At 41.3% G+C, this 24,432-nt stretch overlaps 1 protein-coding gene across 4 annotated transcripts in view; it reads left to right on the top strand.

The window, feature by feature from the left end:
• Positions 1–7,773: 7,773 nt before the first annotated feature.
• The window catches only part of EBF2 (early B-cell factor 2), a 144,220-nt gene continuing 127,561 nt past the window's right edge, over positions 7,774–24,432 (top strand). For 2 of the 4 annotated variants that reach the window (XM_010562827.1, XM_010562829.1), the window contains exons 1-6: positions 7,834–7,964; positions 10,578–10,734; positions 11,727–11,790; positions 12,087–12,142; positions 12,517–12,590; positions 19,120–19,188. In XM_010562827.1, coding sequence (XP_010561129.1) covers positions 7,834–7,964; positions 10,578–10,734; positions 11,727–11,790; positions 12,087–12,142; positions 12,517–12,590; positions 19,120–19,188 — 551 coding nt within the window. Of the gene's footprint in view, positions 7,965–10,577; positions 10,735–11,726; positions 11,791–12,086; positions 12,143–12,516; positions 12,591–19,119; positions 19,189–24,432 lie in introns of all 4 variants that reach the window. The other 2 variants (XM_010562826.1, XM_010562828.1) reach the window with 2 other exon arrangements.

Genomic DNA, 24,432 nt, shown 5'->3' with positions numbered 1-24,432 from the left:
CCCAACTGATACTGCTGATGGAAACGTGATGCCATACAATCAGGCTGATCAAATCCTTTTAAGTAGCAGAACCATTTAGGTGTGTGTAAATTCCAAAGCATTGATGTTTAGCCTGCCTATGAATACTTAAAATCAGTGATGAAAGAAACAGTTCAAATGGTAAGCTATAATTAAATAGCAGAGAAGGCATAAAACTCTGTGTAGATTTCTCGCTTCCTAGAAGATAATGTTTAGACTAAACTAGATCCTAATGTCATAAACTCTCAAAAACAAAAGCTCAGAATTTTACTAGTTATGGGACCCTAACCCTGGAAAGATCTGTTGAGAGCAGTTGGTATTGCGTACCATCAGCTTCACTGCTTGTAATACAAGTGCAAATGTTTGCAGGATGAGAATTTGGTTGTGTAATTTGGCAGCTTTTGAAATGCCATGTACTGAGGTAGAATTCCAGTTGGCTTTATGAAGTTAAGTGTGTTAATAGTTGTGTTCCACCGAATTAAAAAAAAAAAACCAAACAAACCCTTCTTCATGTTATTTAATATACTTCAGAGAAGAACTGAACTGTCTCTCCAAGGTTGTGAAGCACTAATTATGATATACTGAGCTTTTAACTACCTTTTCCTTGCCTTATGGAAAGAACATAGGAATAATCAGATTAGATTAGGCTTCATGTGTGTTATATCTTAGCTTCCAGTACCAGATGCTTTAAAAGAAGGCACAGGAAACTTTGCAGGAGGCAGATGTTTTGATTGTTGACCATCCCCAAGAGATATTTTCCTAATCCTAATAATTTGTATTATGGTTGTACCAATAAACTCCAGTCAGGGATTCAGAATGCGATAAGTGAGCTTCTATATTATACAGAGTGGTTAAAGCTGGTTCTTCCTTGAAGAAGCCTGCAGCCCGTAATAATATAATCTGTTTTTTATTTTTAGATCACAGAGCTCAATCCACTTTCAGAACTGGCTTGCACTAATTTATGTAACTCTAGGTTGAAAATAGCCTGCACCAGCAATGTATCCATGTCCTCGAGCAGCATAAGGTTGGCTGCCTCCGTAGCCTTTCCTGAGCCCATACCAGCCAAGGTTCTTGATGCATGTGTGTTACGTGACCTGGATACTCTTCTAGTGCTTATGGACTATCAGAAAAATGGTCCGGTGAGGGAAAGGTGGTCTTGCAGGTGATGAGCATGTTGGACCCTTATTCTTCTGTACTGTGACTTTTTTGTGCCTCAGCTTCTCAGCCCATCAAACAAGACTGCTGCATGGATTAGGTGAGTTTGTGTCTGCAAGTACCTTGCAATCTTTATGAACACTGAAATTTAGCTAGAAAAACATCTTAAAATAAGAAAATCAAATGCTATAATCAAGCTTATAATGATCTCTCAATAACATAAAATTTATCTGATCCAAACCCTGTTGAAGTAAAAATGTTTCCAACAATGTGCTAGGCGTTGAACCAAACCCTGTAACTTTCTCTGGTTTTGCGTGTGGTGAAGTTCTGGGTTTATCCAAACAGTGAAAGGTTAGTAGAAAGCCAGAGGTGGGTCTGCTTACTTGTCTGAGTTTTATGTGAGGATGAAAATCAGTATGCTTTCTTTCTTGAAAACAAATATTTCTTTGAGAAGACTCTGGTGCGTGTGTGTATATATGCATATATATGTATGTATATGCCTGGAAGATGACAGAACTTTGGAAGCTGAAGCTTTTCTAGGTAGCTAGCCCTAGCTGGAGGCTGTTCTTTCAGCCAAAACAGTGCAAGAAGATAGGCATTAGATATGTGCCCCCCTTTTCTATTAATCAGAGGCAAAACTGGCAAATTTGGAATTAAACACAATTTGCATATTCCTGCTACAGTATGAGTTTGCATCAAAGTAGTTTTGTATTACTGTAACTTGAGAGTGTCCAAATTAAAATATTAGACTGTGCTACAGGAAAGAACTCAAGAAATTTACAGGTGTTTGCAATTTTTGCTTTTTTAAACACTTCAAAAATCTAGGTTTTATCTAGCAAGCTGCTTAAGGTTTGCTGACTTTTAAGCAGGCAAAGTGTCCCTGTGGCATCACTTCAGAGTGACTATTCATGTAATTAAAGTTAGACACCTGTTTAAGACAGAGCTGCATTGAGTTGAGTCAAGAAATAAAAATCAGGCCTTCACTGTACAGATGTTTAAGCATGAGGTTAAGCATATGTACATTGTCAAGTAATTCTTGTAAGACCACTCGAGTGACTAATATAGGTTAAGTGCCAGTATAAGAATGTTTGTAATACTGGGGACCACTTTTTATTTGGTTCATATGTTAATGAATGAATTTAATTCTGTTCTCCAGTATGTCTGCATTTATCCAGTTGCTTGTGGAGGCTCTGCTTGACAGCTGGAATTGGGTCATAAGTATGTACCTGGAACTAGAAAGGCTATGATAACCTAAACTTCTCTTCTTCCTGGTGAATATTTTAGATAGTTTATATACAAAGACATATTGAAAAGCTGACCTTGATTGCTTTCCATAAACTGCAAAATGAGAGAGAGGATCCCAGCACAAATATACACCCACTTAAAGTATTTTTCCTGAATGTGCTTGTTGCTTCAAACCTCCATGTGGTTAGAAAAACAAACTTCAGCTCTAAGACTTCTCAAATCTGCATTATAAAATAAAATGGAACATACACTCCCGATGGTAAAATATTATTTGCTAACGTGTTCCAAAAACCATGCTAGGCAAAAGGCAGTAAAAGTATCTTTAAAAAAAAAAAGTTGGATATAAAACCTAGCAGATGTGTTTTTCTGTTCTAGTGAAAAAAGCACCTACTTACTGGAATGAATGGGAGACTCAAAAGAGGATCTGATGGATACAATATTTTCTCTCTTTTGGGAAAGATGAGGTGGGGAAGAAGTTATTAAATGTTTTCTTATGCATTTGTAAGTTTGAAAGCATTCCTTTGTTCACTGCTTATAAATGTGATCAGTAGAGTCTCTGAAACTTGCACATTTTGCAAGCGCTGATCAGTGTGGAGAGTTGCGAGCACTGATCAGTGTGGAGAGGTGCCTCCAGTAAATAGTGCCTTTATGATGCAAGAGGGAAGGGGGAGAGAAAGAGGGAGAGACCAGGTATAGCTCATGATTTTACAGCTATAAAACCATGTTGCTGGTTATTTGCTAATGGCATGGGAGGGGCGTGGGGTGTGTGTGAGGAGGATCAATTGTTTTATACTTGGGGGTTAAACTTTTTTCCAGAAATCAAACGGGGGAGTTCTCTTCTGAGAGAACCTGTATGTTGATAATACAAAACCGGGCTTACAATAAATATAACCAAAAGCACTTCAGTACTTAAGTCCTTGTTTTGCATTTTCCATTCACAGTTAAGAGCTCGATTTGCTTTCATGATTTAGTTGCATGCACCTGAACTGCTTTGAACCTCTCATATTAAAAACGTTTTAAGAAGCTTTTTTCTTCCTTAAGCTATGTATGTTATTTCTGGTAAATCCAGGGTCTTGCAAATCAGGAGTAGTCTTGCATCTGTCAGAGCAGACTTCTAATCCAGTTCTGTACGTAGTGCTCTGACTACCCTCCATACCCTTCTCATTACACGAGTTAGAACACAGCCTGTTCCTGTTTCTTGTAGCCACGTTTCTGTTGCAGGGTATCCCGTGCAAGTAGATGTTTTGTTTATGCTTATGTTAGGCTCTCAAAAGTTATTTTCGGGGACTACTTTGTTTGGCAAATACCGTTATATTGCCAAAGACGTGATTGATGTGTGCTTGAACGCGAATCACTTGCATTGCAAATGACTTAAGCTGTTAACAGCTTAAAGTTTTAAAGGAACATTTATAACGGGCACATTTATTTTCCTGGTACAGGTGTACCAGAAAAATGAACCTTCCAGGGAGATGACTGGATAAAGAGAGAAAGACTAGTCATCCTTCTCCATTCTGACATAGGTAATTTTAATCTACGATTCGTTCCCTTGAGACTCCTGAAGGATGGTGAATTCTCACAACTGAAGAGGAACAAGAATGAAACGCTTTCTTCTGAGTGTCGTCGTTAGGCGTAGTTTAACTTCCTCATTGACATTTTCTCCTTAAACGTGAGAGGAAACAGTAGTAGTTGAAGGTGATGCTTTTAAAGAGCTTAAGTATTATCTTCAGCATCTATGTTTCTTCCTGCTGGGAGTCGCTAAGATGTGTCGAGTCGTCAAAGTTGACTCCGGTGTGTAAAACGACGTCGCTATAAACCGAACCAAGACGAGCATCTAGCTTTACCACCTCAAAACTGCCTCACCTGTCATTTTGACCCCGGCAAGTGGCAACGAGTGTGGCAGTCTTGAGGGGAACAGCTCTTCCTCCAGAAGGAAACGATCAGCGCTCACCGAACCAGTTGCCTCCCCCCCCCACCTTCTTCTTTTTAGGACGAGGAAGAAAATCGCTCCGAGCGATTCACGCGAATGAAAGCCGCGCATCGCGGCGTCCGTGGAAGTTGGGGTGCGCGGCCCGGCACCCTTGCCCGCCCCGGGGCGGCTCCGCGGCGCGCTCCCTTCGTGCGCGGCAGCCGCTCCGCACCGCGCCCCGGGTAGAGCCGTTTCCCCTCTCGGCGCCGCTCGGCTCGGAGAAACCCTTTCCCCAAGCCTTCGGCGTGCTCCTAGTCGTGTCTTCAAATTGTGTTTGGGAGCGGGCGCAAGTTCCACGCGGAAGATGCGCTGCTGGAGGCTTCCTTCTCTTCACCGAAGTGTCCTCGTGAGGTCTTGCGGTTTTTTTGTTGTTTTGGTTTTTTTTTTTTTCCCCCGAGCCAACGCGCTCATCCCTCCCGGAGTTCTATGGTGCTATTTACCTGCCGGTGGAACCGGCTCTCTTAGCTCTGAAGTGCAACCCCGAATTAAGCGGCGGTTGCGCTAGTGTAAATGCTGCTTTCACGCAGCGAGTTTACATCAGAAGGGTCCGAGAGGTGGGCTTTTCCCAAACTGCCTTTAAACCAAGTGCTTGAAACGGGCAATCTAGGTGAGGAGTTCACAATTTCAGAAGTGTTTAAGAACTCCGGTCCTTTTGAGATACGCTGCAAAAAGGAGAGAAACTTAGTTGGGGGGAGAAAATTCTCCCCCTGCAAGCGCTGCCTGAGGACCAGGAGCCGATGAGACGCGGGGCTCTGCCGCCCGCAGCGCAGCGCTTCCCCCCCCCCGCCTCGTCGGGCGCGGCGTGGGGAGGGTGCCCCATGGCGAGCAGCCCCCGCTGGGGCAGGAGGGGAAGGCTCCCTTCGGTTGTCCCTGAAGTGCAAAATTCTGGTGGCAGCTGTTCGGGGCGAAGAGAGTGCATCTCCTCTGACCTGCGCCGCTGCCCTCTGACCCGCTATGAATCCCGAAAAGCCCGGCTCCCCGGGGGCCGCGGCACACGAGTCCCCATTGTTCCCAAAGCCGGCACGGTCCCGCCGGGCGCGCCCGGCCGCCCACGGGGGCTTCTCAAGCGCCTGGGCTGGAACTGAAGAAGCATCTGGGTTGGATCCGACCGGGCTCCCTTCAACGCGTTACGGGGACAGACTCGGCTTTATCGCTAGGAGCGAGGGACTTGGGGTATTAGGAAACATTTTCTCCTTATGAATGCATCGGCCAAGGTTAGACCGAGTGGGAATTCCGCCCCCTCCCCTTCCGTCCCTGCCCCAGGTTTAAGAATAAATGCAGAAACGGTTGGAGTGGCATTGCCAAAAATGACCTTAGTACAAAGAGGGGGCTTTTATTTGAGGAAATGTACCCATGCCTATTGCGAAAGGGAAAAAAAAAAAAAAATCACCATACTATGCCTTACCATCGCCTGTACATTTATATCGTTCTTGTTTTCTCACTTTTTTTTTTTTTAATATCTTACCCTGTTTGGTCGGATTGGGGTTTTTTTTTGTACTGAGAAACCGCATCTCAAAGGTGCTAAGATCCTATCTTGGAAGGTTGGCCTCCACTCTATAACGCCACCAAACTGCTGTTGCTTTTCTTTAACGTTAAAAACCCGCCAGCCTCGCCTTTTGCTAACCTGGCAAAATCACTTACTGCATATTTATCAATTTGGGGAGGTGGGTTAGCATGGTAAATTTCCTTGAACAAAGATTGTGTGAGATGTATTAGTTCATCCAATACCATGTCTGTCACTTATGTAGACAGAATAATTCGGAGTCCCGGCTTTGCCCTCAATCGTGCCTGAATTAAGGATACGTTTTTATGAAAGTTTTATGGGAAGATTTTAATTTGTCATTTTTTTGAGAGAACTGTAGGAAACTCCAGGAAAATAATCTAGCATTTACTAGAAATGTGGCTTTTTGAAATGAAGCTGAAGATGGATGGAAGGAGTTAGGATTTATTCTGAAATGGAAATTATAGTTCTATACCGTTAAAAAAAAAAAATAAAGCAGGTTAAAGAGAGGAGCTACACATAATGAGTCCAGGAAATCCTTGCGCTGTCCCTTTAACTACCGAACATCTGATTCCCTCATCTGGCAGATGGTCTCTGAGCACAGATTTGCATTCATTGTCTTGAAATCTGTTTTCGCGTTGGTGTTATATAGATTTCAGAGGCAGATCCATACACAGATCAGAATACAAAAGGGCCAGGAGGAAAATATCACCAAGCAGAGTGGTTTTTAAAAAAAAATAAATGTAGACGCAGGTATCGTCCTGGTTCACAGCGGGCTGGGCTGGGGAGAGCTCCAATTTCCTTTAATGGGAAATTTCGCCTACAGAGGAGGTTGTAAAAAGTTTTAAGGCTAGACCTGACAGCTCGCGTACAGTGAGAACTTCGGGCTCTTCTGGGTGCGTTGCCGTCTCTCTCGCTCGTACGGGCGGTCTCTGCGTGCCGAGCCCCCGCAGGCACTGCGACCGCGACCCGGTTCGTTCCCTCCGAGCGGCTGTATTTTTAAATACCGCGCCCGAAAGCGAACCAGCCAACTACCTGTGCGATTGCTTTATTATGACGGTACGGAGCAGCTTCCTCGACATTGCTGCTTGTAGCCCGGTTTAATTGCTCTGTGGCAGGACGGTTTGGTGCGGGGCTGACGGGCTCGGACCCGAAATTAAAGAGTCAGCCCGCCCGGGCTCCGGCTGCAGCGGGGCGAGCGCGGCGCCGGGCGCGCTTCTCCCCGCCGGCCGCCGGCTCGCTCCGGCCTCGCCGCCCCCCGCCCCGGGGACGGGGACGGGGAGGGGGGGGGACTGCTGGGAGCCGGGGGCTGAGGCGAGGGCAGAGCGGCCGCGGGATTGCCCGCAGCCCTCCAATCGGGGGAGGCTATGCAAATGTACAGCCCTTATTTGGGAAGAGGCTCCTCCCCCTTCCCGGTATGTCTGCTCCCATTGCTGTAACCCATTCATGGTGACCGGTTTGGGAAGGACCGGCTCTTCCCAGGCGTAGTGTGTAATCAGACTCTCTTTAGCTCCATTTCTTCCTTTCTCTTACACTTTATCCCGCTCCTTTTTTTTTTTTTTTTTTTTCCTCCTGGATTAGGCTGCAATCAATCCTTCTCCTTCTGTCTGTTGAGAAACAGGTGATCCTTGTTAACAGCGATCAGTTTCTGGATGCAGTTTCCTGCGTTTGAAGGATGATGATACCAGGCAAGACTGAATCAGCATAACTTTTACTTTGCAAGAGGAAAAACTTTTTTCCCTATTTGAAGGCATTAGAAACACGTAGCACTTAAAAGCAGAAGAAGTGGGTTTTAAAGCTGAACTTCGCCGCTTTCCTGGGATTTGTGTGTGTCAATTTCAAAGGCTGCGTCTTTTTTTTTTTTTTTTTTTTTTTCCCCCCCCCCCCCCCTTTTCTCCTCCCTTATCTCCCAAAAGGAAACTGTTGCTAGTTGGAATAGCCTTTTTAAATGTTTGGGATTCAAGATACTTTAGGAAGAGGACCAATTCTGAAAGATAAATCTCTAGGTTCTGAAATGGATTCCGTCAGGTCCTGGGTCAGAAACGTTGGGGTTGTGGATGCAAACGTAGCAGCACAAAGGTAACCGTGACTATTTCTCCCCCACTTTTCCCCCTCTCTTTTTTTTTTTTTTTTTTTTTTTTTTAAGCAAACCTTTTCTTTACTCCCTGTTGTTGTTTGCATTTGCTATTAAATTTATTTTCTCCCTTTCTGTCCCGCTCCCGGTCTCCTCTAGTCAGTGAAAATTCAAGGTAGTACAGCTAGAGCTAGGGAGAAGCGCTCCAAAAACGGAGAGCATCAAGAGTCCTAAAATCCAGTGCGGGGATCAGATGACAGAGAGATCGGAGCATTCTTTCTTTTTCTGCACAAGGGAGGTGCGTGTGGGGGTGGATTGGTTGTACCTAGCGATACAGACTAGTACTTCCCGCTTTCTGGGTCAGACAGCCGAATAGGAATGGACCAAGTTAGAATTAACTTAAATGTAGATCTTTCCCCCCGCCTCCCCCCCCACCCCCCTTCCCCGGCCCATCTTGTTTTACTTAATTCAAGTGGCTCTGTAGCTACCGTAGGCATTGGCGAAATCTTAACCCCTGGATTCGAGGCTGACTAAAACAGGCAGCCAGCGAGCAGGGCACGGCTCGGGGGAAGAAAGGGAGTTCGCAGCAAGGGAAGACGCGCCGACAGTTTGGCAGTGCCTGCGGGCTTCCTGCTCAGCCCCCCTTCAAACCGCACGCTGGTTTGCGTGTAGCACCTGCCTGCGTGGACCAAAGATCTCTGCTGGTCTGAAATGCTAGTGAACACACCGAACTGGGGGCTTGTCTGTCTCTTACTTGGTTGGGCGGGTTAGCTTCCCCCCCGGCCTTTTATTTTCTCTTCCTAGCCAAGTCGGCACAGGACCGTTATTCCAGTCTCTTCCCCGTAGGGGTAAGGCGATGAAAACCCTTTTAAGTAAAATATTTTTTCCTCCTCGCTCTCTGGATACCTTTCAAAAAAAAACAAGCCAAACCCCCAAACCAAACCTGGGAAAAAAAAAAAAAAAAGTAGTAGCGTCGAGGAAGGCTAAATTGGTCCCGGGAATAAGTTGGGTTTTATTTAGTATAGAGACAAGGTGAAGGGCACGTAACAGCAGATGGGACTTCAGATGAAACAGGGACGTTATAGAAATAGTACATCCATGCCCCCACCCACGGCCTGATCTGTGAGCAAAGTTTCCAAGCGCTATGGGAGGAGTTATCAGAGTTTTATGAATGTCGATAGACGGTTTAATAAATACGGGGGGGGGGGGAGAGGTTTATTCCTGGGGAAACCGAAAGTAAAAGGAAACTGCTTCTAAGAAGGCTCTAATTCACGGGAGCGGTGGAGATACAGTCGCATTGTGCTGGGTGGGGGCATCGCCAGTTTTTTTTCAGAGATCCGTAAGAAACCAAGAAATCAGAGTTCTTAAATGCAGAATGAGAGGAAGCCCCAAACTAGGTGCAGTTGTGGCGGATGTGGTGAGTTCACACTGTACCGATTTGGCAATGGAAAACACAGGGAAACATCTGTAGTTCTCCGAAAGAGTCAAACACTTTTGCCAGTGGAGTGGAGCTATTTTGGGGACTGAAATCCGAAGCTGTTACAACGCCTAACTTGTCAGGCAGATAGACTTAATCTGTCTATTAAGTAACATGGAGGTGCTCACGTGCACCTATTTTCTCTGCAGCAGGTAGAAATCGGCATTAGGGAGAGGGAGCTACAACTAGTTTCACTAAGAAATGTAGTTGCTTTTAGGGATATTGTGGAGACGCAAAAGCGTTTGAATCTTGCCAAACCAGGAAATGTGTGGGAAATGTCGCTGCATTTTCTGCAGTCAGGGACAAGATTTGGGGAAGGGCTACTAAACTTGAGTCTAAATTCTCTCCATTTAAGTCAGAAACTGAAGACCCGGGCATCAGTTCAAATAGGTCAGTGACTAAAGACTGCATTGCCAAACTTCGCTGCCGAGGCAAGTGGATGCTCTGCTTGAAACTAGTTGTCTTTTACCTAAAAATGTAGGTGCCCTCAAGTTGACAGTCCACTGGTAGGAAACGTTTTAAGGTCGCTTGTCTTCTGCTACAGGAAAAGTGCACGATGCTGGGATGTACAGATAGCACTTCCAGACTCTCTGATATGCTCCATCTACTTCCCACCCTGCGCATTGCATCCCAGAAATGAGTGTGACAGGCAAGAAGAAAATAGGTAGAGGAGGAAGTAAACCACTTAACTGCATTTAGCAATAACCATTTCTTAACATTCGGGGTCTGCAAATTATTCTTGTCCTCGGAGCGTAGCTATAAAGAGACCGGGGCCAAGCGAAAGCAGCGTTACAGAGACAGCTTCCAAGTCAGGCATCGCCCCTTGCCCCCCCACCCCCGCTGCTCCCCGGCCCGGCTCCGTGTTCGTCCGCAGCCGCTTCCAGCCCCCCCCGCCGTCCCGCTGGGAAAGCGGAGCCGCCGAGCGTGCCCGCGGCCATCGGAAAGAGCCCAGGTCGGCACCGGGGATGACAAGTGACTCCTGGTAACCTCGTGTGGCACTCGCACAAGGTGGACGGAGGATTCCCGGCTTTTCTTCGAACGTGTTCTGCCTTTTCTGTTGTTGTTTTGCTGTGACTACTGCACAACCTGGTAATGTCTTTGTCTCTCCCCCCACACCCCATCCCGTATGTTTCCTCCACAGCGGAGTAGCTTTGTCCAGAGCTCACTTTGAAAAGCAGCCACCCTCCAACTTGAGGAAATCCAATTTCTTTCACTTTGTTCTGGCTCTCTACGACAGACAGGGGCAGCCCGTGGAAATAGAGAGGACAGCTTTTGTGGACTTTGTAGAAAATGATAAAGTAAGGCTTGTTATCTTTCTTCTTCCTCTTTTCCTTTCTAAATTTGATCTTTTCTTCTCCCCCGTTGAGCTGCTAACTTTTAATACCTGTGGTCCCTAGCAAAATACAACCAGCTCTTGGTCAAGCCTTCAGGTGCTTTGGTAGAGATGTTGCCCTCTGTGTGCTGCTGTAGTTAAAAAGGCTTGCAAGCCTCTACTGTATCGGGAATACAATGGGAATTCCATACACCCACTAAAAATAAAATAAAAAAAAATTCATGGGGACAAACGTGATTTTCTGGGGTTTTTTTGGTACCTACCAGATGTGCCAAGTTTTATTAGTACCCTAACAGAAGTGGAATCTGACCTGTAATATGTCATATTGTCTGTTGAGCTTGATTATATGTATTTCCTAAGACTCCAGAGTCAATGGCAGGACTTGAAAAGCATTTGCTTTTGGATTTTAAATCCATGTGTTGACCACTTCACATTGTTTTACAATTACTTTCTTAGTCATGGACAAGATTTTTTTAATTATGAAGGACGCTCGTAAATAATTATCTTCTAGGAAATTACAAAAAAAAACCATGCAAGAAACATTCCTGTAACACAACCTTCAGGAAATAAATGTAATGACTCAAAATAACACTACTGCAAAGTAATGGACACATTAAAACCAAAACCCACTGAGCTTTCCCACTATCAATCTGCTTTATATTAACTGGCTTGAAATGTACAAATTCATCCCAGTGTATTGCCTTGAAAAAGTTGAGAGCTTAATAGCAAATAAGAGAGGAAAAGAAGTTCTTGAACTCCTACAGGAAAAGATGTCAGCAGTATTTTGTAGTTTGTCCTGGGTCATTTGGAAGGTTAATATATCCCAATCAGTGGATTCACCTCTCAGAATTTTAATGAACTTTGTTGTCACTTCCATCATGATTATTAGCTTTTGCATTTTAAATGTGCCAAGTGTAAGTTCTGGAAGAAGTTTTTTTTTTTAATTCTCTCTTTCAGGAGCAAGGCAATGAAAAGACAAACAACGGCACGCATTACAAACTCCAACTGCTTTATAGCAATGGTGAGTCCCCTTTCCAGTCATCTTCTGTAGGTTGTACAGTGAGGCAAGGTTTGTAGGTGCTGTCAGTATGATTTCTAAAATACACAGAAATTCCCTTGCATGATGTCCCTTCAGTGTAGGGATGGGCTCTGAAGTTTACCTGCTGTGGATGGGCTTGGGCAACACACTAGAGGTATCAAATCTAAATGATCTTTCTAAGAATGTTTAATAACGTACTAGATTACATGGGTTTGTTCTGATGTTTAGGCAAAGATGCATGTAACAGCAATATTTATTACTCTTCTCTCTCGCTCTAGGTGTCAGGACTGAACAGGATCTGTACGTTAGGCTCATCGATTCAGTCACTAAGCAGGTGAGCATAGCTAATATGTGCCATGCTATCCTGTCCTGCCTCATCCTTCCTTTTTTCCTAAGGTTGCCCTGCATGTTTTTTTTCTTCTCTGGTTCTTTTTTGTCTCCTGTTCATCTGTGTTGCAGACCTTATTTTTGAGGGCAATTGAGAAGTAATTATCCTAAGTCTCTTTTTTTTTCCCTCTGTGGATTGTAGGTTTTTATCCATTTTTTATCAATATTTATGTATAAGCTGCTTTCCCTGCTCATAAAGGCTTTGGGGGAAGATATTTATTTGCAAGCAATGGTTAAAAGTCTTCACCTCAGATCTGAATATTATGACAAATAAGTAACACCCTGATGCTACTGGCTTATGCCTTGTCTTAATTTTTGTAGCCCATAACTTACGAAGGACAGAATAAGAATCCTGAAATGTGCAGAGTTTTGCTTACCCATGAAGTCATGTGCAGGTAAGATGACTTTATTAACAGCATATAATTTGTTAAGTTTGTTTCCATAGATGCCAAAATGGCCTTTATGATGAAGTTGTAGATAGGAAGAGTTTGATTTTTTTTGTTTGTTTGTTTGTTGTTGAGTCAGAGAAATTCTTTGTGTAGGAGGACTTTCTTTTTACATGTGGATAATACTTGATTTCAGTTCAGTACAGATATTTGTTTGGGGTTTTTTTGTGTGGTGTGGGGTTTTTTGGTTTGGTGGGGGTTTTTTTTGGTTTTTTTTTTTTTCCTTACTGCTCCATATCCACAGTCTGAGCTGTGCTATTTTTGTTTAAACTAGGCCTTTGTGTGTTGTTTAAATCAAGACTTTTCATATGCTTATTTCTTACAAAATTTCTGTTCACCTTTTGAGAATGAGCAGATTAACTTAGATTTTTGCCTGGAAAGTAAAAGGCATTCTTCATGTAATTTTCTCTGGTGAAATATTTTAATTTTCATTAATGTTCTTTAGTTTTGCTTGTTTCTACCCCAACCAAAAAAAGAAACTCCTCAAACCAAAACACAAATCCTTCTTTTTTATACTATGTAAGCAATATTTGGAAGACTTCCACCTTTCAATTTAAAAAGACACTATTTTTAGCATGTAAAGTTATAAATTGGAGGCAAAAATGAGTTGAGGATGTTTTTAATAACATCTGTATAAGTCTGAAGTTACATGTACCTTATGTATGTACATCATGCTTCCATGGTAACTTATTACTTTTCCTGTTCTCATGTAATTAAATTTTTTTCAATCATGTAACAATGCAAACAGTCAATGTTCTTATATTAAAATGTGTTAAATTGTGCATAGAATGTTCTTTCATAAAATGAAAGGCAAAACCAATCCTGACCTTTATTAAACACAGTTTGTGGGTTTTTTTGGTGTTTTTTTTTTTTTTTGTGTTAGTGGGAGGGGGTTAAGCTGTTTGAATGTTGCTTCTTTTAATGTTGCAGTTTGCTACTTTTTTTTTTAAAGTAGCCTTTTCAGTTAATATAGTAGTAAGAGCAGCTTATTTGGACAGACTTCTTGTCAAGGGAAAGTCTCAGTTTCAGTTCTTAACAATTATGTCAACTATTCCATTACTTTTAAAATGTAATAAGAATCAAGTAAATGTACAGTGTTTATCTGTTGGGCTTTGCTCTCATTAATTAAGAAAATGAGCGTTGTTACTTTTGACCAACATTCACATATGCATGCATAAACACAGTGTATATCATATAAGATACGCATACAGTGAGCTCTATGAGGACCTGTAGATGTAGTAGCAAAGATCAAAGGTATATATATTACTTTCTGGCACATCTAGAACTTGCATACGTATTTAAATATACATGCTGTCCTTATTGTTGAAAGTCTTCACTATAACTAGGTGGACATTAGAGAAGAAAAATCTTTGAATTGCTATGCAGTTGGGTCCTGGTTTGTGATAACAAAATAACAGCATACTTCAGCTTTCTCCACTCTTGTACAGAGTGCAGTTCTATTTTAGAAGTTAAAATATTTCAGCAAACACCAGTACCTTCCCATCCAAATCTACTTCTTTAAAATAAAATTAATTTGGCTTTTTCCCCTGCTTCTTCTCCATGCCTTTATAGTATCAAATGCTCTGTTCAGCCTTTGTATACCTGGCCTCCACTGATGCCTATAAACATATTCCGTGCTTGATTTAAGGTAGTGTTCTACAAATGTAAACCATTATTCTGATTATACTGAACTCTCTCCTGCTTGATAGATTAGCCAAGGGAGAATTACAACTCAGGGACGTCCTTTCCATGTAAAACACAGATTAGTGAACAAAATCAAAAGTGCTGTGTAACCTAATCAAGACATTTGATTTTTAAATGTCGTGTTTTCCTAAAGTGCCTCTGAACAGGGTGCTGTGTATTCTGAAGAGGCATTACACTTATCACTTTGAATAATGCCAAGGGAATGGATCCAACTCCAGTTAAACTTGACATTTTATTTTACTTCTTTTAAGTACAATAATCAAATCTTCCTCATTGTGTGCTGCTTAAGTGGCAGCATCAATTTTTAAAGCCCCTAGTTTAGTTTGCATTAGTAACAGTATATAAAAATTTAATGCGCTGTACCCACTCTGCTGTCCAAATTGATGCCTACTGTTTTTAAAAAGAAGGGTCTGCCTGTCTGCTCCTAGTTGAAGGTAGGCTTTTTTTTTTTGGTATTTTCTTGTGTGTAATCACACAGGCAGATATTCTTGCTGTATAGAGACAAGTGCATCCGGAACTCCGCATCTTCCACTCAGACAGTGACAGATGCATGCTTAGCAGGAAAGTTGTCTAAATATTGATACGGCTACAACAATCTGTCATACCAATTGAAAGTTAAACTCTCGACTCTCAATAATTAGTGCGTTCAGTGAGAGGCTCTATTTATTTGCAGATCTGAAATTTTTCATTTGGGTTATTACAGCTTAATGGGAACTGTTCCTATTAGGTGAGTCTGTCTAAAATACACAGTCTTTCCCCCCAATGGTTGGAAATCAAGGTAAACAGTCTCCTCTCCTGGAATAACTTTTTTCTCCTCTTCTTTTTCTTCCAATTATTGACTAAGAGGAAACTAGTTGTTATGCTGCTGCCAGCAACCCCCTATGCCCTCAATGCTCAGAGGGTTAAAAGGTATTATAATTTGAACAGAAGTAGTCTCAGGGCCTACAGCTGGCTAATAACAGAGTTGTATTGAGTGCAAGCAAGCCCCACAGCTGTGACTTTCGCCACAAGGCTCAGACTAGACGGGAGCTCTAATCAGCTGGGCCAGGCGGCCACTGGGGCCTGTGTCTTTATCGGCCAGATGGTGTGAATTTAGACACTTTTGTTATGCAATTGCAGGGAGGAGTTGGGGAGAAGAAAACAAAACAAAGGCCACCATGCTGTGAGCTTATTTGAGTTTGAAATTAGAGACAGATTTTTTTTTTTTTTTTTTTTTTTTTTTTTTTGGTGGGGAGCGAGGGGAGGGAAGTTGAGGGCTGAATTTTAAAAGCATTTTAGTCAAGTGTGAGGACGGAAAGGATGTAAGTTTGCCTTTGACATGAGCCTTCTGGAGTATTCAGTTTGTAGATCTGGTGGTGTCTGTGGTAGCTTTTTGGTCTCTGTGTTTGTTTTTATTTTTTTTCAGGACTGTTTGTAATGTAAACCGTTATTTTTCCAATGTAGATCTAGTTAGAGGGGAAAGTATAATAAGAAAAGGTATAGAAAATAGAAGTCTTAGGCCTTGATATTCTTGGTTTAAGCAAATGAGCATCTCTAAAGGTATGTTCCTAGTACAACATTGTAGCAGCAGTGTAAATATTGGTGAAGTTGTGCCAATAATTCGCTTTAAGAGAATACTGTAGGCTTGATCCTGGACCACCAGAGTTTGGGATTTTTGCCATTGACTTAAACTGGAACAAGTCAATTCTGTTACAGACAACACTTGTAAAACAAACCCAGTGGAAATGTTAGTGCTTGGATACTGCAATGAAATACTTGGAAACAGGGATTTAAACATTCGAGAGATACTTTTGCTAAAACGCTGGGCTTGAAACATTCTCAGTCTTTAAAGGACTCTGATTTACGCGTGAAGTAGTCATTCACTGGAAGTGAGTGACTGTTTTCCCTAATCAAGAAATTTTTTCATATATGTTTGGGCTCAAAAAGTATTAAGGGAAAAAAATGTAGCACTTCAACAAAAATCTGTTATCCAAGCGTGATAAGAATGTAGATATTTGTAAAATATTTGGAGAACTTTAGCTGTAAGCCACAGTTTTAAAAGAAAAATTTCTAGGTGTTACAAATGTAAAGTTCCTAACTGGAATAATTGTGCAAACTAAAATAAACTAAGGTGTGCTTATTTCAGAACCCAGCCGCGTTGTACTCCAATCTCACATAATTCATCCTAAAACACGTACTATGCCAAGAAATGGCAACCTCTCTGGGAAGAGTATATGAGTTGACGAGGTGTGGTGGAGGTACTGCTGGTGTATTCTGCTTGAATGTTACTGTGGTATAGTGCAATTAGAAATATTTTTTTATGACCACCTGCACAAGTTACACGACTAAAGGATATCTCATTTAGTATTATTGCAAAGAGAGGAAATGACTGCTGTTTTAGCTAGCTGTAAAAAAAACCCAAACCAAAACACTACAAAAATAATTTAAAAATTGAGTTCTTTTTGTCATTTTATTATAGTGGCGGGTGAACCAGCAAGGCATTTATTCCCAGTGTTATTTCCAATGCATTGTTATATTGGATGTGTCAGAATTACACGCCAAATTCATATTCTTCTGAGGGAGGGTTTTCTGCTTTTGGGGTTTTTTTTTTTTTTTTTTTAGAAAATATCTCGCATCTTGGCTTTCAGTACAAAAATATGCAATTCTTCATAAACAATCATTAGGCAGTGAAATGCATAAAAGATGCACTTAAAACAAAGTTGGGAGAAGGAGAGAGTAGGATATTCTTGGCTGGTGTGAATTACCATAGCTTCACTAAAGTCGATGGAGCTATGACAATTTACAGCAGCTAGAGGGTCTGCCCCAGGGATTTTTAAATATTTAGTGTATCCTTTTATTTTAAAAGGACTAGCATCGATGAATAAGTGCAGGTTTGAGGCAAAGGGAATGTAGAAATGTTGAAACAGTTAGAGCTGCTATTCAAATAGATCTGCTAGTTGTAGCTCATCTTGCTGGGCAATTTCAACTTGCAAACGGGAAGTTCCTGGGACTCGCTGTAACTTAAAGAGAAAATGCACGCATTTGAAATTTTTCATATCTGAAAGAGGTTTTATGTCTGAATGCTTATTTTGGGTATTTATAATTGAGTATTAGGCATTTAAAAAAAAAAAAGCTACTCTTTCATGTTTTGTACTGTCTTCAGTGAATTCAAGCGTTTAATTTAATTTTTTTTTTTTTTTAATTGCTCTGCTTGGAATTGCTCCTCAGTTGGAAAACTCTGGGATTCAGACTGACTTGAGAATTTTGCAAATGTATTCAGCACCTATTAAAATGCAGCACTATACAAAAACCTAAAAAATTTCTTGATTCCATATGTGTAAATTTGAACAACCTCAGCAGAACGTGAAAAACATAATTTGGAAAGGCATTTGTATAACTTAAGGCAGAATCTGATCTGGTGACTTTTGAGGCATATGGGACTTCTGATACAGTCTACTTAAAGTTTAGGAGGTCTCTGTCCTCCCCCTCCCATGTTAGGTTTGGTTGGAACAAACTATCTGAGCATCAAGACAGCTTAAGTCTTCTAACAGACTTCTATGTTGCTACAAATTCTTAGAATTGAGAATTTGAGAGCAAGGACTATTTCTAAAGTCTGTCAAACTTTTGTACTCAGCTGGTGTACATGCAAGGAGCATCACCCATGTCAATGAGTATTTCAGTGGAAATCAAATCACAACCTGTCTCTTTTTTTTTTTTTTTTTCTGTTTGTTTATTATTATTAAAAAATGGGAAAATGAAATGCAGTGGTTCTGTTCTTTCCTGAAGAAGGTTTAATTCGCTGGGAGTGAAGAACATCAAGTAGTTCCTGAGTGTAGGTTGTATTCTTCTGTACCATCTCCTGATGTATTTGTGTATATACGTACACATCTGTGCACGCGTGCACACATGCACATCTATACACACGCAGTTGTCTTTGCATATGTGTGCATGCACACGCACAGATGTGGACATAACATGGATATTATTCTGCAATACGTACCTTACTGCAAGCTCCTGAGGGTGACAGCATTGTTTTGTGTTTTCTTATCACGTCAGATAAATATATTTATTTTATGTTGTGAGCTCATCAGAGAGAGTTCTCATTTCTATACAATCATTTTCGTGGCCATGCAGTCTTAAGATCTGTATAAACACATGCTTAATCTTAAGGGTTTATCATCACTGAAACAATTGCAAAGGGATTTATGGACGAAATGCCAACCTGAGAAACATCTCTTCAGATCCTTGGTAGGATCTAAGTATGTTCAGTTTCTGTTTTTTCATTGGTGCTACTGTAGTGTTGAAGTTTTCTGTGGGCGTATGAAACTTAGGGGTTGCTAGATATTTAATAATCAACAAATCAGTTATTAGAACATAACAAATCATTAGGTTGCTTATAGTCAGTTCTAACACCTTCTTTTGATGGACTTTTAACCATACATAACACATGATACTCATGCCTGTAATGTCATTATGACATCTGTTAATCATTTGTTAAGTCTTTATAAATAGCACGTTAGTCTAAAGTGTGACCATATTGCTGTTCATTTTTGGCTGGGAATTTCAAAAAAGACTGCGGGGAGCCAAGTGCCAAACTCCAGCTGGAATCAACCAGGACTTGGGCACCCAATTCCCTTAGTTCTTCTCCTTTCCGGAAAGCTTAGCTGGAATTTTCTTGATCACTCTTCCAGGCATATATTGAGTCCTGAAGGTTGGCAGACAAGACTTTTAGCTGGTTGCTTTGCTATCAACTGTCCCAGTGATTCTTTAATTTTGGTTTTCTTTCTCTCTCTAGTCGGTGCTGTGAGAAGAAAAGTTGTGGCAACAGAAATGAGACTCCGTCTGACCCCGTGATCATTGACAGGTAGGAAATGAATCCTCATTTTCCTGCAGAAGCAACCCCAAATTGTTGCTTGTGCTTTGAGGTGGCTGAGTGTCTTGTCTTGATGGTTATGTGTCAGTGTCTGCTATTTGGGAATGTCTGTGCTTCATGATTCTTTAAAAAAATGCCAGCCTAAGAGTTGGTTACCTTTAGTCCATTTGGGCTTACCTTGACAAAATTGTTGATGTTTGTTTCTTAAATTAAGTTCTCTGTGTATAATTTTCATTGTGACCAAATATTCCATGTATGCATCTGGAATATTTTATATTCACCAGGGATACAATCCAACTGCATCACTGAGACAGATAAAGCTTTGAGCAACCTGGCAGCTTCAGTAATTTTCTTTAACAAAATAACAATATTTTTGTAGAAATGTGGGGAGGAAGAAAGGGGTAAAGGTAGAAGTGCAACGTATTAGGCAGGATTAAAACTGACGGTTTGGGGATTGTAAGCAATTTTATGTAGAACAGCAGCTTCATATATTTTATATATATATATATATATTCCAGATCCAGGTCTAGGTTCTGCTTGCCAGTTTCTAGGTGAATAACATAAATAGGGGAGAGCAGCAGTTTGTTAAATCATGAACTGGCACATTAAAAATTGTGAGTATTTGTGGAAGCTGAGAAAACTAGCCTGTGGAACTCACTGACTCAAAGTGTTGTTTGAGATCTGGAGTGCAGCAAGATTCAAAAAGGAAAAATAAGAATAGACAGAGCTGTTTCAAAAAGAAGTACGCAGCCAAGATCTCCAGAAGGAGAACAGTAAATAAGGAAAAGCCAGGAAGAAACCTTTTCCTCCCAGATTATTCTATAGTAACTGTTTAAAGAGTTTCTTTTCCCTGAAGCCGCTGGTACAAGGGGCCAGTGGAGAGCTGATGCTGAAGTGGAATTCAGTTTTTATGTCTGTATGTGTCTGGCATGTATTTCTTGTGAATTTGTTTTGGCATTCAGAATGGTCACGCTGGTTTGAATAAAGATCTACAATTATTTCCTTCATTTTTTCATCACAGAGTTAATCTAAATAATTTTGGAACTTTGATGCGATGGGGTTCTTCCACTCCCTTTACTACACAGTTTTCCCTTTTAATTTTTTACTTACAAGTTGTGGCTGGGGCCAAAGTTGGAAATTCCAGCAAACTGGGCTGTTTGTGTGGGTGTGGGGGGGCATTTTCCTGACTAGAAGCAGAAGTCCCAGATATGCCATCTTGACCTTTTCTATGAAATTTCTAGCTTATTTTTGGCTGTGTTCACGTTTGGTATGAATCTGCATTTGGGAACTTTCCAATCTGAAGTCTGAATTTTCTGAAACTTGACTTACTGCTGGAGAAGCAGCATGATGTAAGGCAATATATTAGCCTATGAGTTAAGACCACGAAGGGGGTAGTTCCTGCCACTAACTGAATTTGTCATCTTGCTGAAGCTGTCCATTCTCATGCAAAATGAAGGTTCTGATGCTTTCTGTGGGGATTTGAGATCTGTTGATATAAAATGCAATGGAAGCGAAACTATTAGAAAGAACAGGGTTGTTATTTTTAACAACTGTGTGTAAAAATGTGCATCACAAGTCATCTGTGTTGTCAGTGAGTCCTAACCTTTCCTAACTTGCTCTAAGCTTAGAACTTTTATTTGTAACTCCCCTGCTAACAGCAATAGGCATTCATTTCATGTGGAAGCATCCTCTAGGTTCAGCCTGGCAGTTTCTTGTTGAGTGTCAGTTCTTCCCTTTCATCTCTGTGTGTGCGTGTCTCAAAATTGCAAGTGAAATCTGGAGTTCAGTAGGGGCCATAATAAGACAAATGAGAGAAATAAGAGATACAGCCCAATAAACCTCTTTTCACTTGGTTTTAAAGGCAGTCACTAAATCAGGTTTAGGCCACAGAGAAAAGAAATGATTACAGATCTGCACTGCTGTCTGGAGGTGGCATGGTTTAGTGAACAGTGTGGTGAATAGAAGCTGAACTCAAAGCTAAATCTTTTTTCTTGTTTTACCACTAATCAGTAGTGCAGCATCTAGCAAACGACTCCCTCTTATTTCTAACTCCCTCCCAGTTATTTCTCTTCCACCATTTTACCCGGTTAAACAAGGTTTGAGGAGGGATAATCCTGTGTACTACATCAACACATGTAATGGAAATATAGTAACAAAGTTATGCTGTACATGTCTGTGCGCAGAGGAATTAATTGTCTAGTCTGTCATCCTCAGACATTTCCACAGCAGTAAGTACAACTACTTAGGAGTTTAACTAAACAGTCCACTCTCTCAAGCTAATCTTTCTGTCTTTCAAACAAGCAGAAAACTCTGCTGGAGTCATGGGTGTTCTGAACTAGCTTGGGAATCTGGGCAGCAGTGTTCTTATTTAGGGGGTCTTTATGGCATCTTTAGAAGAAAACATCTATGCTTAAGAACTTGGTAGAAGGTGGAATATAATTTCTGAAATGCAGCTTGCAAACATCTGCAGTCATGCAGGCCAGTAAACATGGTAAGATTTACAGTTCGGTGTTGCCTTAGTTTTTTCTTAGTTTAAAACTAACTACAAGTTTTCTTTACAAATAAATAATAATTGAAATGAAGGGGTTTTTATTGTTTCAGATGATAGGTAAATGTAAAAATTTGTCATGTAACAATGCAGCTGTTACATTCTAGCATGTCTCTAGAGAAGTGGAAAAAAATGTAAAACGGAGAGAGAAGGGATTACAAAAATACATTTGTTTTATGCAGAGCCATGTCTAAACAGTGTGTGCAAAGTGAAACGGGATTAGAACTTTCCATCTAGAATAGAAGGAAAATGGAGGCCAGAGAAGAACGTGGTTGTCTGAAGGTGCTAGGTTCTCCCTTTGAGGCTAGATTAATTAATATGCATTGCTCCTGCTGCAAAGTGTGTGAGAAAATTGTGGTTGGCACTGGGGAGGTGCCATCTGCATTGTAATTCCAGCTCCGTGTGTGGACCTACATGGTTAAAACATGGTTTGATTGGACAACATAGAAAAGACCAACATCTTCAGAGCTATAGAGGTGACCATCATAAGGTGGGAGAGCAGAGATGGAACCCAGTTTTAGGTTGAGCTGCGTATAGCGTAGGTCTAGCAAGTTCTGTGTCTGATTTGTAACTCGCGCAACAGCAGTGGCCTACTCAAATATAAAGGATCGGGAAGGGCACTGTGTTACTCATCTCTAAGCTGCTTTACCTTACACACAGCCCACGTGTGGCAAGCAGATTCCCTCAACAGCAAAGGACCTGCAAGATAGGGGGGTTTAGAGCCCAAGATGAAGCCAGCTCTGTATGGTACTCAGAGGTATACTCCCATCATGAGTGGGCAGAAGTTAAATTAACTACTTTGGGTACCTCTAAGGGTGGTGGACAAGCAAGGAGAGGCATTGCTCCTGGGTAGAGATACACACTGATGTCTTTGTGCTACTGCAACTTATTTTCTTTTTTGCCTGAGCTAAGTAAGTGGCTGCATCTGGTATGCCTGTCAGTGCTATGATTGCACGCTTCTGACCACTCTATAGATGCATCCTACAAACCTCATAAGACTAATTAAGCGTTCAGATCAGTTGAGGTTATAACCAGTCATCCAGTGTTGCACTGAACTAAACATGCACCAAATTCAGCTGAGTTCAGGGTCTATGTTATAAGTTGCTGCAAATGAACGTAACTCCATCAGCAGTACAGGGTTTTCCCCTTTATTTGTTTTTCTCCCTACTTCCTTGCCTTTTGTGCTTCCAGAGACTGATGCTTAGACTACTGTGTTGGTTTACCTGTTTATTGCTGTAGGGAGGTACAATTAATTTGGTGTTTGCCAAATCATGGAAACTTGTATCCCTGTTTAAAAAGCAAGAAATAGTTCAGTGGGAAAAAAATGTCAGCCGTGTTGTTGTTGTTGGGTTTTTTCTTCTCCTTGAACAAATTCCAAAAGTTCTTATGCTGAATAAAACATTTCTGCTGTGACCTTTGCTCTGGGGACTAGATTTAGATCCAAAGGACCTTGCAGTTATTTTTCCGTTCACTCTTGGAAACTAGCACTTTGCTATATGAAAGGGAGCTTCTTTGCTGAAATTTACTGTGTACTGTCTTCCACCAACAAAGATTTGTAGGATACATTAGAGTATTTATGTTCCTGCAATGTTCCACGTCAGAATTCCAGTGTAACTTGGATTAGAATCTGACTTCAGAATGCTGCCTCCGTTTTAACAGCAATGATACAGCTCAAGTCCTGCAATGCTGCTATTGCAGGCGTCAAAAAGCAGAAACAGACATAACTCCACTGGAGTGTAGGACTGAAAGGACCACCTGAACATATACGGGAGATTACATGATGTTTAGTCCAGAAGCATTTGCAAAAGATGCACTTCAAGTTTTTTAAACAACACAAGCCACGTTCACTTCTCAAAATGTTAGAGCAAACTTTAACTTTGCATACAAGATCAAAATTCATCAGAGCTAAAATGGTTCTAGTGTGTTCCCATGGTGGGTCATAGCACTGGTGGATTCCCAGCGATCTTAATTTCTATTCATCCTGTCTTCCTGCTTTGTTTTTGAAGTTAGTACCTATGGAATTGGTAGGTTTATGAGACTTCAGAAATGTAAATGTTTTTGTTTCTTTTTCTCATGGCTGAAGTGGTGGTTCTTAATGTTCCTTGTCGTTCCTGGAAATTAGAGTGTGAACTTTGCACACTAACGTTTCCTTCTTTGCTGAAAGTGTAGACGGGGATATGAAGTGGATGGGTTGGGGTGGCTTTCAGATAGAAGGCTGGAAGTAAGTTCTTTTAAAGATGATACTTCCCAAATGAAAGCTGTATTTTGTCACACCTACATTGTAATTACTTAGTTTGCTACCTTTCCCACCCTGGTTATGCAAATAAAAGGAAACTTGGTCTTATGATTAAGAGGTTGTGGATACTGCAAATGAATTTAATTCCTCATTTTACTGCAGATTTTCTCTCTTATTTTAGGGGAGTTGTATAGATTTGGACGTAAATTCTCTATTTGTCAGGTGGGAATGATCTTTCTACTTTTAATTTCTGTATTCTTTGTTTTTCTTGAAGATTTAAGCTCTTTAGAGCAGGTTATTTTGTGCAGTTGTTACTTGGTGCTTTACCTAGTTTACTAAAGCTGTGATCTAATTGAAGCCTCCAGGGTACTGGGGAGAACTGGGTGACTTTTTTGGTTGAACAGCTTGCCTTGCCCCCCCCCCCCCCCCCCCCCCCTCCCTTTGATACGCA

This window comes from Haliaeetus leucocephalus, unplaced genomic scaffold, assembly GCF_000737465.1.
Source record: "Haliaeetus leucocephalus isolate CR32 unplaced genomic scaffold, Haliaeetus_leucocephalus-4.0 Scaffold162, whole genome shotgun sequence".
NCBI classification, from domain to species: domain Eukaryota; kingdom Metazoa; phylum Chordata; class Aves; order Accipitriformes; family Accipitridae; genus Haliaeetus; species Haliaeetus leucocephalus.
The sequence above is the reverse complement of the archived record's forward strand: the minus strand, read 5'-3'. Positions and strand labels throughout refer to the sequence as shown.